The following is a 14,125-nucleotide window of genomic DNA, read 5'->3' on the forward strand; positions in this document are numbered from 1 at the left end:
TCGTGGCAGTACGTTACCACAATACTGGCATCTAACTCAACCGCTTTCCCTAACGCATGCAGCATTACAGACTCCTCTTGCTTTTACCGATGAAAATACCGTTTTTCTCACTGCCCGCCGCGGGGAGCCCTTGCGCGGGAAGGGCTGAGGGCTGTGGGGAGCGGCCCCTTCCCGCCTCGGCAGCGGTGTTCCGGGGGGACGGTTTCTGCGACGGACCCATGGCGGCACGGCGGGCCGGGGGTGGGCGCCACCATTTCCCTTCCCCCTCTCACCCCCCGAAACACCCCGAGCTGTCCCCGGGGGAGGGCTCCGGGGAGAAGCCCCGTTGAGGGGGAAGGTTCGGGAGGGAGGGCTGGCTCCCTGCCGGGGGCCCCCGGGCCTCTCCGCGGCCCTCGGAGTGCCACTGCTGCTCCCTTTCCCCCATCGAGGCTCAGCCCTGGCCGCGCTCGCCGTTTCCAGGCCTTTACAGCCGGTTGGATATCCTGTGTGTGGTGCGGGAGCAGACCTGTTGACTCAGTCTGTGCTAAATCCCGCGTTTTGGGGGGCAAAAGGGTAATTGTTGCTTCCCGCACCGCGCAGTGGGGCCAGAGGACGAGACGAATCACTCCATAACTGCAGCTTCAGTAATCATGTGTGCCATTTTCTTCCCCCTCCATGCAGGGGATCACTGTTCTCCGCGGCGGTAGCAGAGAGGAGCAGCTCATCATGCCGACGGTGGTGGTGATGGACGTGTCGCTCTCCATGACACGGCCGGTGTCGGTGGAGGGCTCCGAGGAGTACCAGCGGAAACACCTGGCAGTCCACGGCCTGACCATGCTGTTTGAACACATGGCGACCAACTACAAGCTGGAGTTCACGGCCTTGGTGGTGTTTTCATCGCTCTGGGAGCTGATGGTGCCCTTTACGAGAGATTACAACACGCTCCAGGTAAGGTGCATGAAGCAGCTTACAAAAGCAGTAAGCTGCCAACGTTAAAAGAAATACAAAACCCCCACGTGTGTTTCCAAATCATGTTGAAATTGTGTGATTTCTTGTCATTCTGTGCACAACGTCTTGAATTGAGTGTTTTATTCTTGTATTGGGTTTGCGTGGCAAGGTTTTGGTAGCGGGGGGGCTGCAGGAGTGGCTTCTGTGAGAAGCTGCTAGAAGCTTCCCCCGTGTCCAATGGAACCGATGCCAACTGGCTCTGAGACAGACCTCCTGCTGGCCAAGGCTGAGCCCATCAGTGGTGGTGGTAGCACCTCTGTGATAAAACATTTAACACGGGGGGAAAAAAAAATTGTGAGGGCAATTGTAGCCAGAGAGAGGAGTGACAATATGTGAAACACCCAGGTCGGTGAAGAAGGAGGGGAGTAAGAGTTGCTCCAGGCGCTGGAGCAGATTCCCCTGCAGCCCATGGTGCAGCCCATGGTGAGGCAGCTGTGCTCTGCACCTGTGAAGGCCCACGGGGGAGCAGATACCCACCTGCAGCCCATGGGAGACCTCACACCAGAGCAGGTGGGTGCCTGAAGGAGGCTGTGACCCCGTGGGAAGCCCGTGCTGGAGCAGGCTCCTGGCAGGAGCTGTGGCCCTGTGGAGAGAGGAGCCCACGCTGGAACGGGTTTGCTGGCAGAAGTTGTGACCCTGCGGGGGACCCACGCTGGAGCAGCCTGTTCCTGAGGGGCTGCACCCCATGGGAGGAACCCACACTGCAGCAGTTCATGAAGAACTGCAGCCCGTGGGAAGGACTCATGTTGGAGAAGTTCATGGAGCACTGTCTCCCGTGGGAGAGACCCACACTGGAGCAAGGGAAGAGTGTGAGGAGTCCTCCCCCTGAGGAGGAAGGAGAGGCAGAGACAACGGGTGATGAACTGAACACAACCCCTGTTCCCCATCCCTTTGCTCCGCTGGGTGGGAGGAGATAGAGAAAATCAGGAGTAAAGTTGATCCCAGGAAGAAGGGAGGGACAGGGTGAAGGTGTCTTTTAAGATGTGGTTTTATTTCTCATTATACTAATTTCTCCATGTTGTGTCTGTTTTGCACATGATGGTAATTGGTGAGTGATCTCTCCTTGTCCTTATCTCGACCCAGGAGCCTTTTGTTGTATTTTCTCTCCCCTGCCTGACTGAGGAGGGGAGTGGTAGAGCGGATTGGGGGGCACCTGGCCTCCAGCCCAGGTCAACCCAGCAAGTCATTTTTAAGGCAGCACACTTGAATTCACTGTTTGCCAAGCTACCTTTGTAGTGTAGTTTCCAGAATGATTAGTGATTTCAGGATGTTGTTTTCGAAAGAAATGGGAAACACTTGGAAATGAACTCCTAAAACGCTACCAGGAACATTTTTAACTCTTTTGAAAAGTGTTTAGAAATATCAGCTATTTGAGGAGGTGAACCCAACCAAGATCAACCCACCACAATCCTTATTTTAAGGATAGGTGAGATCAATGCATTTGGAACACTTTGCTACCTTGCAAATCGTGCCTTTGCAGGTAACCACTGGAGTGTGACTAATTAAGTTAAAAGTGGGGCTGGAGGAAAGGGCTGTCTGATGAAGCTCTTAAAGTGGTTCTGTGATGTTCATGTTTTTGTCTGTAGTTGTTGATTTGCTCTTGATAAACAATGCAGCAGAAAGGACCATTTAGAAAGGTTTTGAGTTAAGTGATTTGGTAGAGAGAAGAGAAGATCCTTTTAAGAGTGTAGTGGTTGAAGCAGGTTGAGAAAGAGAATAAGTGATTTTAGGCCTCACAGATGTGACAGGAAGTTGGAAGAAAATGGAAAGGAGAAAGTCCAAGAGGGAAATTTCACATGAATGCAGTAAGTCACTGAAAGTCTCTGAATCCAGTAAAAATTGTACATATGTATCTAGTTATCATATGTAATATTAGGACAAAATGACATGTCGCTGTCACAGGGCACCATGGTTTAGGTTTGTCCATTGTGGAACATAGAGATTTTAAAAGATATTCTGGTATGTTTGCAGTTTAGCAGATGAATGCCAGTGCATTCTCTTTGATTTATTTTCTCCTCCCTGGGAGTTCATCTGAGGAATTTCTGAAAGCCAAGAATCCAGCCAAGCTCCTCTAGCATGTTTTACAGCTACACCCTTCTTATGATGCTGTGTTAAGTGTGAAGTTTTCACTTTAAGGAGAAAAGCTGGTTTATGGTTATGGAAACAGGATGCGGATATGAGTTTTGGATTCTGTTACGCTCTCTGCCAAAGATTTTTTCTGAGACAAGCTCCTTGCGGTCTACTTTCTGAATCCCTAAGAAGTTAAAGTTGCTCTGATGCCTGAGAGGATTTTCTAAGCTAAATCTTTCATGTTCGACATTGCTTCAGATTTTGACTTTACTGTTTCTTTGAGACATGCAAAGGATTTTTTTCTCTTAAAGAGCTGTGTTTGTAATATTATAGTTCCTTCAAAGTCAGCTGTCATTGTTGTCTTGTGATATCATTCATTATTTCTTCTATATTTCTTTCTTTTTTTTTTAACTTTGCAGGTCATATATAAGAACATAGCACTTTGCATTGTGCGACAGTACAGCTGTGTTACAATGCAAAGCAAACATACTGACTTACCACAGAACCGTGAATAACTTTTCAGTGTTTCCTGGTGGTGATACTTCACCCAGCAACGACAGTGGTGTTTGTCTTTACAGGAAGCCCTAAGTAACATGGATGATTATGACAAAACCTGTTTAGAGTCAGCGCTGCTGGGGGTTTGCAATATTGTCCAGCAGGAATGGGGTGCAGCAATTCCTTGCCAGGTACGACTGATTTCGCTATTCTTAGGATCTAGCATATACTTAGTACTCCCTGTAAGTTGCTGATGGAAATGTAAATGTAATTTGAAAACTTTGAATACTCTCAGGCATGCTGGTGCTACAGGAAGACAAAGAATTAGTATTTTGGATATATCTGGAATATGAGCAGAAGGTGGTCTTTATTAAAATATTCTACAGCAAAAAACTAGACTGCTTCCTGTCCAATGTGTTCTTGTAGTGGAGCAGGTTACAAGATCTGGCCCAAGAGTACTGTTTTGCAGGCTTGGCATTTGATCTGCATGCAATCTGCTGTCCCAGGAGCCTCGGTCAGTTTGGAAACGGTGTAGTCACACATACAGTAACCTTTCTCCTCCAGTACCTGATGGTTTCCAGGGCTTGTAACAGTTCCAGGTGTCAAGCAACAGCATGGGACTACTGCTGAGTGTGTTTTGATCTGTTGTCTTTCCCTAACAAGTCATTTGGCAGGCATCTGCTCACACACTCCATTCAGCCCTTGCAGCTCTCAGCCTTACGAGTTTGCTGCCTCTTATGGCAAAGTCTGCTTTTAGCCCCTGGTTTTCTGAGGCACTTAAGAGCCTGTTGGTCTTTGGGTTAGGATTTAAGTTCAGTAATTTTGCAGCTCAGTGAGCTAGGAAGATGTCGCAAGCAATATTCCTTAAGGAGGAAAAGGATAGGTGTTTATTGGTTAGGCAATGCTTCATAATCTAACAAGGATAAGATGTAAAAACCAAGCATAATGTAGACCTCAACAATTTGGTCTCTTGTTTGTGTCATGGCTCATTTTACTGGACCTTCAGGTGAGGACGTGATGAAAGGCAGTCAGGAGTGTACTGTGCAGGATCTTGTAGTAGTGGAAAATGTTACTGGCGAGCAACGGTACAGATGGTAACTGAAGAGACTGTAAAAGAGAGAGTTTGAAGATGAAGAGAGAATACAAATCTGATGTAGCATTGAGTTTCGATTGGATTTGATTTTCCTTACCTCTCAGCCAAAAAATAATGCCTGCTGTTGCTGTGCAGTGTGAAAAGAAGAGCTATTTTATTACTCTGGATATGACTGGGTCTCAACTGAGTGTAAATAGTTACATTATTCGACATAACCTATTAGTGCAGTTTCCACAAGGAGTGACTTTGGACATGCAACTGAATGGAAAAATGCATATTTTTGCTTTAATAGTTCTGCTGCAAAATGTGAACATACTGCAGCTGTATTTGTTTGCAAAGAGTTAGGGCAATTAATACTACCTACTGTATGGCTTCTGTGGCTTGTAGTGGATGTTGGGTTGCCCTCTAGATTCTGTAGAAGAAATGAGCTTTATCTTCCATCTGAAAATAAACCTAAAGTTCTTGAGTCCATCAGCAGCAGGGTGCTTTTTGGGCTGTATAGTCACTGTGCTTCTAGTATACACTTAAAATGGTCATGTTTATGCCCAGCATGGTGTGTTGGTGGCTATGAAATTTAAATTTCAGTGCAATTGCCTAATTACAATGACATGTGATTTAAACTATGTGCATGGCAAATATACAGTGGTTAAATCTGCAGTTTCTCATTTATGTGCCTGTTTCTGGAAATTTTACTTGCAATTCCTTCCACAGCTCAGGAATGGAAATTCCCAGGTGAGCAGGGATTTTCAGTATAGACGTGCATGCCGCTAGCAAGACTACTGAAATGTTGGTGTATAGTTGCCCTCTGCAGATAGAAACGTGTCTTGTCTTGAAAATGCTGATCTATCCTCTTCCATTCAAGGTTGTTCTTGTCACTGATGGCTGCTTGGGGATCGGCAGAGGCTCCCTACGGCACTCTCTAGCTACTCACAACCAGCGAAGTGAAAGCAACCGCTTTCCACTGCCTTTCCCGTTCCCATCCAAGTTGTATGTCATGTGCATGGCAAATCTCGAAGAGGTGATGTCTTTAACACGTACCTTCTTCTTTGTTGCATTGGATAGTTATTGGTCTTCTCTGAACTAATGATCAGGTCAGCACAAAACATACTTTGATGTTCTTGTGCTTAGTTTTAAAGTTGAGTTGACATTCCAGTGCTTAGTGTTAGTTCTTTGGTGAAATCTAACCATAGTATCTTTTTCAAAGTTTATTATTGCACTGTTATTATCTGTTGCATTATTATCAGAATCTTTATAAATCATATCAGTTTCTCCCTGAGGAATATTACGCAATCTTTATTTCCCTGTTTATATTATTGCTTTTATTGCATTAATTACATTGAGTGCCTTTGGGGGCTTTTCTTAATCTACAGTTAAATTCTTGAATAAATTACTTCTATTGCAAAGATGCTCAGCACTTTAAACAGTAATAGCTGTATGTAGAAATGTGAGTGAGCAAAATTTTGAAGTCTCCAAGCCAGTGTTCAAACCAGCTTCCCCTAGTTTTGAAGGAAAGGTGACTGTTTTCTTTCTCTTCAGGTACCTTTGAAAAATCTCAATACCAGCTTTAACAATCTTCACAGTAGTTAGAATTCTGTTGAATAAAAAATGTTTAAAAAGAAGCCTATATAGACTAAAGTTCCTTGGGTCAGGTTTTATTCATAGCATTGCTTTTGACTTGACACCTGTGTTCTTCTGTCGATCACAGAAGGATTTTCTACTTAGGCATGCTTCAAGGTCTCTATCAAGGATGATCCTCTTGATTAAGCTGATGGATTGAAGCATTGTTTACACTTCAGAATAACTAGGAAAATGTTTAAAATAATTCTTCTATTACTGACAAGTTTAGGTGCTTTCACAAGCATTCTCTAAGAACTTCTCAGGAGTAATTATATCTGCCTTCCCTCCTAAAAATTATGTTATTTTGAAGGGGCTGGAAACTGAACATTGCCAATAAAATGTTATACTAGTTAAGGCATTCCTGTGCTCTTGAAGACTAAGAGCTTCTGGGATTTTTGTTTGCCTGAACCTGCTTTAGAAGCAGAACCTAGCATGATAAAGCAATGTCTTGGGAGTTGGACTCGATGGTCCTTATGGGTCCCTTCCAACTCAGGATATTCTATGATTATTTGTTACCGTGCCAAATGCTGCATCTGGTCTAATATAAATGCAACATAAGGAGTACATTTCCTGGGAGACCAAGAATGTTGATTATTCAGAAAGGAGTGAGATAACAAAAAATCATGTTAGCATCCAATTGGATGCTTTTTGCTGTGTTGTGTGTATTTTCTGAAAACATACTGGTTAATAAAAAGAGAACAAAAAGAAAACAGAAACATTTCACTTTATTTTTTTACAGCTTCAAAGCACAGATTCCTTAGACTGCCTGGAACGGCTCATAGATTTAAACAATGGGGAAGGGCAGATTTTCACCATTGATGGACCCCTTTGCCTGAAGAATGTCCAGTCAATGTTTGGGTTAGTAGATAATACGCCTTTGTGAAGGTTTCCAGTTAGTATCTGTAAAGGAAAAGAAATATAATAAGAAATCTGATGATATGAGGTGTTCTAATTTTCATTTAGTTTATGATCTTGTTAACTGTATTTTCATCTTGACCTTCACTGGTTAAGGTCGATATTTATTTTAATTATTATGTAACCAAATCATAGTATCTGTTTATGATTGACAGAGAGAAGATACTAACTTCCACAATTACTGTTAGTTTGCCATCAGTGTGATAATATGCTGCTTTGTTTCATAATTTAGCAACACTAGAAATATTGAATTAACTGTAGTTATAAAAAAAGTTTGGGAGCTAAGTAGTGTTCTTTAGACAAACTGTTTTCATGTGATATGTATTATGTTTTTCTTAATAACTGATCATGTTCTAGAAAGCTAATAGACCTGGCTTATACACCATTCCATGCTGTTCTCAAGTGCGGCCACTTAACATCTGATGTGCAAGTATTTCCCAGACCAGAACCTTTCATTATAGATGAGGAAATAGACCCCATCCCTAAAGCAATTAATACAGGTAACTCTCAAATCTTTGACTGCTTTTTCACTTAAATCCATTTGATTTCTACCTTTTCACTACCACCTCTTATCCTATATGTTTCACCCACTTTCTCTCTGCAAGGATCAATCACTGACTGTGTAATTTTTTGGTATATGTGGCACCAGGGGACAAGAACATCATCCTGTTTCAGCCATGTGCACCTGGTAATAGGGTTGGAGTAGGGAAGAGGGACTTTCAAAGCTCAGGGTGACAATTTCTATGTGCAAAGACTGTGGAAGACAGCCACAGGCTGCTTTCCATGAATACCCTCATAAGCTTCATGGAGAGTGGGAGAGGTGTGTTTGAGAAAGGGCTGCATTTTGTGTTAGAGTTGCCTTTATCAGAAGGACTCTGTATTATCAGGTGAGACAAACTAGCATCTTTCTGGAAGTTTCTTCAAGAAATCCACTAGGAGTGAAGTCAAGAAGAATTGGTGAGGCAGCAGAAGTAAAGGTTGAGATTTATGAAATCCCTGTCTTTATAGTTTGTCTGTCATTCCGGCACTTCTTACCAATAGTAAGTTATTTTTAAAAACAACTGTGCAAAGTAAACATTTCTCAGCCCTCCCGTTAGTGGGGACAGCAGGTAGGCTGTAGATAGCCCATGCCTGTGACTTATGAATGGCTAGGTACACTTCTTGGAGAGAATACACTGAACTTCACTGCTTTGCTTTAAGAATTAAGTTTGAACTATAGCATCAAAATTGCTCTCAGCTCCTCAGTAGTGCACTCAGCCACTAGAAACTCATGTCTTTTTTGTGAGTTTCTAGCTCTACTGGCAATTTAATTTCCTGAATCTGTCCTGTAGACTTCTTTTTTTTTCTCTGTTCATCAACAAAATGTGCACAGCTTGCATGTGAATAAGGACACAATAGTGGTAAAATTTTGCAAGGAAGTGAACTGCAACCCATAAATTACTGCCACCAAGATTGCCTTGATTTGTTTGGGTTTTTTTAAATCTGCAAGAGAAAAAACATTTCTCACTTGGGGTGTGATCGCTTCTTATTTAGCTGCATACTGTTTAAATAGGAATGAGTGCGTCTGTACCAAAATAGCAAAAGCAAAGAAAAAGAGCATGCAGTGTCTCTTGATGAGGGAGGCTTTGTGTTGCATTTGGTCTTAGAGTTCCTTCTGTCATTCCAAAGATGGGAATTTGGCATGAAGGAAATTTTGTTCTGTGTGCATTAAAATGCACCGTCTGGTGTGCTCAGCCCCTGAATTCCTCCATGGCTTTAATCAAGTGTTTGTTGTTCAGCTATGAGAAAAATCAATCAAATTGCCTTTGGGCCAGGTCCGTGGCTTGGGCTGTCAAGGAGAAGACTGTGCTCCCTAGTTCTGGCTGCTGTGCAGGTTGAAAACATGTTGAATTTCTAATTGTGCCATACACATATGGATGTGTGTCCACAGCTAAAGCACATCAACGTGTGTCAGCATGGAGCACATGTGTCACCATGCTTCATGTAGAGAAGAGTTTGCAAAGCAGGTACTCCCTACATCCCTGCCAGTGTAGAGCTGGTCAAAGGCTAATCCTAAACCACATCCAAAACCTTCACATGGCTGAGAGACACAAAGCCGATACGATATTTCTTGCAGCCAAGAAGTGGGGAGGAAATCAGACAAGGCTGAGCATGAAGGACATGGCTGCCTCAGTCTTTTACCAGCAAATGCCCACAAACTCTGTATGAGATGGAGCTGCATTTAAACTTCCAGTGGGCATGTAAAACTCAAGAACCACAACTTAGTCTTCCCAGTCCTGAGAACATGCCCCACTGGGGCTAACCCTGCTAGAGTTGATGGAAATCCCTGCAGGTTCTGTGATGCCAGTGTGAAGCTAGTAGATGTGGTTTAGTCCTTTGTTTTTTGCACTGTACACAATCCATTGCCATCTTATAACTTCAAAAGGAAAGCAAACAATGTGCACAATTTTGTATTTGTCTAGCAGCAGAGTTCATGAATGATGAAAGAGTGATGAAAGTTATGTTTTCATCTTAGAGTGTCGTAATATTATGTAGGAATATTTGTATCTTAACACCTAGACACCCAGTCAGGGTTGGGGCTCTGTTGTGCTACTTCTAGTCACTGCTTCAGAAAACTTAGTGGTGTAAGAAATGGTAATGTTAAATTGACTCTGAATACATTTCAGCTATTTCCAAATCTGACTTAAACCTGTTGTCTCCCCACAGATCTAGAAATTGTTGGCTTTGTAGATATAGCTGACATTTCTAGCCCTCCTGTCTTGTCCAGACACTTGGTGCTGCCCATTGCACTTAACAGAGGTGAGCAAGTTTTGTGTCTTTTAGCAAAAACTGCTTTAAGCTTCCCTTGTAACATCTGTGGTGGTTTAGACTGGAAGCACAGGTTTTATGCTTTATTAAATGCCAGATGTCTCTAAAGACGTGTTTGTGTGGTTACATTAAAATTAAAACCTTGAACACAAGCTCCTTCTTTTTTTGAATACTGTGTTCTTTAGAAAGTTAATAGAGGGAACAGTGTCCCTATAGCATCATTATTAACAAAACAGGCTAAACTTAAAGCTAAAAATAGTTACGGGCCATGAAATATGTGATGAAAGATTAATATTTAATGCCTGCATCTAATTGGTTCTTGGAATGATTTGTTGTTGTGAAAAATCTGGTCTTAATCACAACTAGATTGCTCAGTTGTACTTGAGCATTAATTGCTGCTCATTGGGGCTGAGTATATATGTATCTATACAAATGACTGGTGTAGGCTTCACGGATGGTTAAGCATATCACTGACTCGCAGCTACCTGAGTGCTTGTGATAAGGACTTCCCCTTTTCTTTTATCATGGCCTTGGAGTGGAGCAAAAAGAAAGTGAGATTTCTTTTGGTAAAGAAGAATGAAAGCTCTAGATATGCTTTCATCTCTGTCTTAACACTCTTATCTTGCTAGGCCTTTCACCTTAGAAGATACTAACAGTTAAGTCACAGCTGTATTCCAGCTGCTAAAACATAGTAAGTTTCTCATAATGACCACAAATTGCATAGGAGAGGAGGACTTGAAATTCAGGATGCTTTTGGTTCAGAAGCAGACATGTATTTGTTGCCAGACTCTTGCTGCCGTTTCGTTACACTTCTAGTTTCTTCAAAGCTGAGGTTTTATTTGCAGTTTTTTGGTAACTGTTTTGTGAGTAGGATGCAGTGGAATATTTATATGGCATTATAGTGCCATTTGCCCAAACAGTTCATTTAGCAGCTGTTCGTTCTACAAAAGTATTAATTAACTCTTCCATGTCAGAAGAACACAGGGTGGTGTCATGGAAATGGAACTAGTGTGATTGAATTTATTCTTATGTTCTCTTGGTTTGCTTTTATTCTTCCCCAGAAGGTGATGAGGTGGGACCTGGGATCACAGATGACACCGAAGATGAGAATTCAGCTAATCAGATTGCTGGGAAAATCCCCAACTTCTGTGTTTTATTACATGGCAGCCTGAAAGTGGAAGGCATGGTGGCTGTCGTCCAGTTGGGGTATGGAGCTGGATGTCTGCCTGAAAAATCTCTTACTTTGCTCATTTATGCTTTATTTATAAATTATGCTTATTTATATCTGTATTCTGTAGAGAACTCTGCACTGCTAGACAAAGCTGTGGATTTTTAGCTGTGGATATGTTTCTGTTAGTATAAATAGCAAATAGTGGGCCTCTACACAGTGGGAGGGAGGCAAATTCTAGGCAAAGAGGGGTGGAAGATTTTCAGCCTTTGGGATTTGCTCTTTTCGATAGGCCAGAGTGGTATGGCATGCTCTATTCACAAGCTGATAGCAAGAAGAAGTCAAATCTCATGATGTCGCTCTTTGAACCTGGTCCTGAGCCCCTTCCATGGCTCGGAAAGATGGCGCAGCTTGGACCCATTTCAGGTACTGCTCACGCTGATTTGAATAACTCTTACATATTCAGTGTTGCGTGAATGACCTTGCCAAGTCTTAGTTGTTAAGTCTGTTTATTGTCTTTTTTCTCCCAGATGCGAAAGAAAATCCTTACGGAGAGGATGACAATAAGAGCCCTTTCCCCTTGCAACCCAAGAACAAGCGCAGTTACGCACAGAATGTTACCGTATGGATTAAACCAAGTGGCCTCCAGGTAATGACACAGGTTTTAGACTTGATGCTTCGCTTTGATCAGCAGTAGCCATCTTGCCAGCAAAGAGGAGTCTGTGTGTGTCTTGTCCATTTAATGTAATTGCTTTATTGCTTTTCTTTCATTTTTATAAACGCTGCCTCTTTAAAATGTCATGATTAAAATGCAATCAGAAAGCATAGCTTGTTTAATGAAAGCTGTGTCTCCAGCGTAGCATCTGCCCTAGTTTATTGGATTTAGTATAATTACCGTTTATGTTTCAGCCTTTGTGAGCTGCAGTATCGTCAATGGTCAGCATAATTTATCAATAAATAGTTGAAGATTTTTTTCTGCAACTTCCCCAGCAGTTGCTAAGATTTTTTTTTTTTCAAATTTTCTTTTCTGCAGACAGATGTACAGAAGATCTTGAGAAATGCAAGGAAACTCCCTGAAAAAACTCAAACCTTCTACAAAGTGAGTAACATTTTAGGCTGGCCTGAGTTTGATCCATAGTGATAGTGGTGCATTTGACAGAGGGGCACATACTGTCTGTGTCTGGTATGTTCTGTGCAGGCTTGTAGGGCTCTGCAAAAACACACATAGTGCTGGCTCTATTTTACAGCTGAGTTAAGGTGAGACAGGGGCGTCTGGTTTCGCTGCCACCGTGTTCTCTGGCAGGGTGGCATAGACATGTCATGTTTACAGGTGCCCCTCGTGATCCCTGCTACTTCCACAGTGAACTTCTTTGCAGATTTTATGCTGTTGTCCAGGCAGAAATAAACTGGAGAGGAATAGGAACACAGATGTCATTCTGAGTCTGAAAATGTCTCCTACATTTTTAATACAACTGAAGCAGAGAAATACAAAATTCCAGGCACATTTGGCCACATCATAATAATCCATAATCTAGACTGTAGCTGGAGGTAATTGTTCCTCCTGTAAGCTTACTGCTGAAGCAGTCTGTTATTGTAGCCCCAGAGACTTCAAGAATGAATACCCTGCCTAAATGCACATAAGCACTTGTCAGTTTATAGTGAAGAAAAATCAATATATATACATTTTGCTGGACACTGTGGTTAAAGGCAGCAGTCTGTGAAGCCTCAGTTGGAGGCCACCCCCAGCTGGGACACGGACAAAACAGGCAGGTACAATAGCTGAATGCACAAAAGGGAAAAGGGAGAAGTGGAGGTTTATAGGAAGGGATCAAGGGAAAACCAACTGTTTGGTTGTGCCACTATCATCTTCAGCCCTGAAGCATTTATCATCTCATGAGCAGCCGGGCAGTTTCCAGCAGCTGTACCGATCACTCAGGTTATTTTCCTCTAAGTGAATAAGCCTGCCTTTAAAAAAAGAAGAAAACCATATGTAAAGGCTTACAGTGGCTTTAAAAAGGGTTTTCCTTCTTTGCAGGAACTTAATCGTTTGCGAAAGGCAGCTCTGGCCTTTGGCTTTTTGGACCTCTTGAAAGGCGTGGCAGACATGCTGGAGCGGGAGTGCACTCTGCTTCCTGACACGGCTCATCCTGATGCAGCGTTTCAGCTCACACATGCTGCTCAGCAGCTTAAAGTGGCAAGTACTGGAGCATCAGAATACGCTGCCTATGATCATAACATTGCTCCACTGCAGACAGACTTTTCCAGTAGCACCACTGAAAGAATGTGAGTCTCCATTTTGGGAACTTCTGTAGATTAAGACTCAAGTGGTTCAGATTTTCTTTTCCTGTTTACTTCTAGGGCCTGTTTTAATTATTGTTTGGAGAGCTCCCTATCAAAACGGGGTCCCTTATCTGCATCAGTGCTCTCTAAATAAATGTAGCTAGCTTGTGGTGGCTTTAGTCAGACCTGGAAACTGTGGAAAGTGTCCCAAAGTCAACTACTGTGTTGGATGAAGGGTGGGAGTTAGTGTGAGGAGAGAGAAAATGCCATTATAGGCAGCAGACTGCTCATGGCTTTTGGCCTCCCCAAATGCAGTTACTACATAACTGAACTTACTGGTAAAGGTATCCTAAAAGGCAGCTACTATACTTTATACACCAACTTGATTATTCCAAAGAAAACGTGTGAGAATCACTGTGCCAGATCAGATACACAGCTAATTTCAGGGTGTTGTCACTAATTTTATGCCCGACTTGAAAACCAGTCTGTACTGCCATAATGAGTTATCACTTGCATTGCAGTGCTTATGCTTGTGAGAGTAACTTAATCTTGTGAGACAAGTTTTTTATTTGTGTAATATTAATAAAGAGTAATTCTTCATGAAATTTTAAATTGGATCTGTTCTATTTACATAGCAACTAGTCTGTGTGGCCTAAAACATTGACCTGGCCAAGGCTCGGCTCTCAGCTGTT

General features: G+C 42.6%; 1 protein-coding gene across 2 annotated transcripts; it reads left to right on the forward strand.

Annotated features, from left to right (window-relative positions):
* Positions 1 to 196: 196 nt before the first annotated feature.
* On the forward strand, positions 197 to 14,045 carry INTS14 (integrator complex subunit 14). 2 transcript variants are annotated; one of them, XM_074838055.1, is made up of 12 exons: positions 197 to 240; positions 661 to 927; positions 3,636 to 3,743; positions 5,508 to 5,663; positions 7,002 to 7,120; positions 7,535 to 7,677; positions 9,884 to 9,976; positions 11,047 to 11,191; positions 11,446 to 11,579; positions 11,684 to 11,802; positions 12,187 to 12,252; positions 13,189 to 14,045. In XM_074838055.1, exons 2-12 carry the CDS (start codon positions 706 to 708, stop codon positions 13,438 to 13,440), a joined length of 1,557 nt encoding a protein of 518 aa, XP_074694156.1. In that variant the 5' UTR covers positions 197 to 240; positions 661 to 705; the 3' UTR covers positions 13,441 to 14,045. The 2 variants fall into 2 exon arrangements, with proteins under 2 accessions (XP_074694156.1, XP_074694154.1); XM_074838053.1 differs by lacking the exon at positions 197 to 240 and adding an exon at positions 254 to 552.
* Positions 14,046 to 14,125: the final 80 nt, after the last annotated feature.

The sequence above is a fragment of the Strix aluco genome, chromosome 12 (genome assembly GCF_031877795.1).
Source record: "Strix aluco isolate bStrAlu1 chromosome 12, bStrAlu1.hap1, whole genome shotgun sequence".
Taxonomy (NCBI): domain Eukaryota; kingdom Metazoa; phylum Chordata; class Aves; order Strigiformes; family Strigidae; genus Strix; species Strix aluco.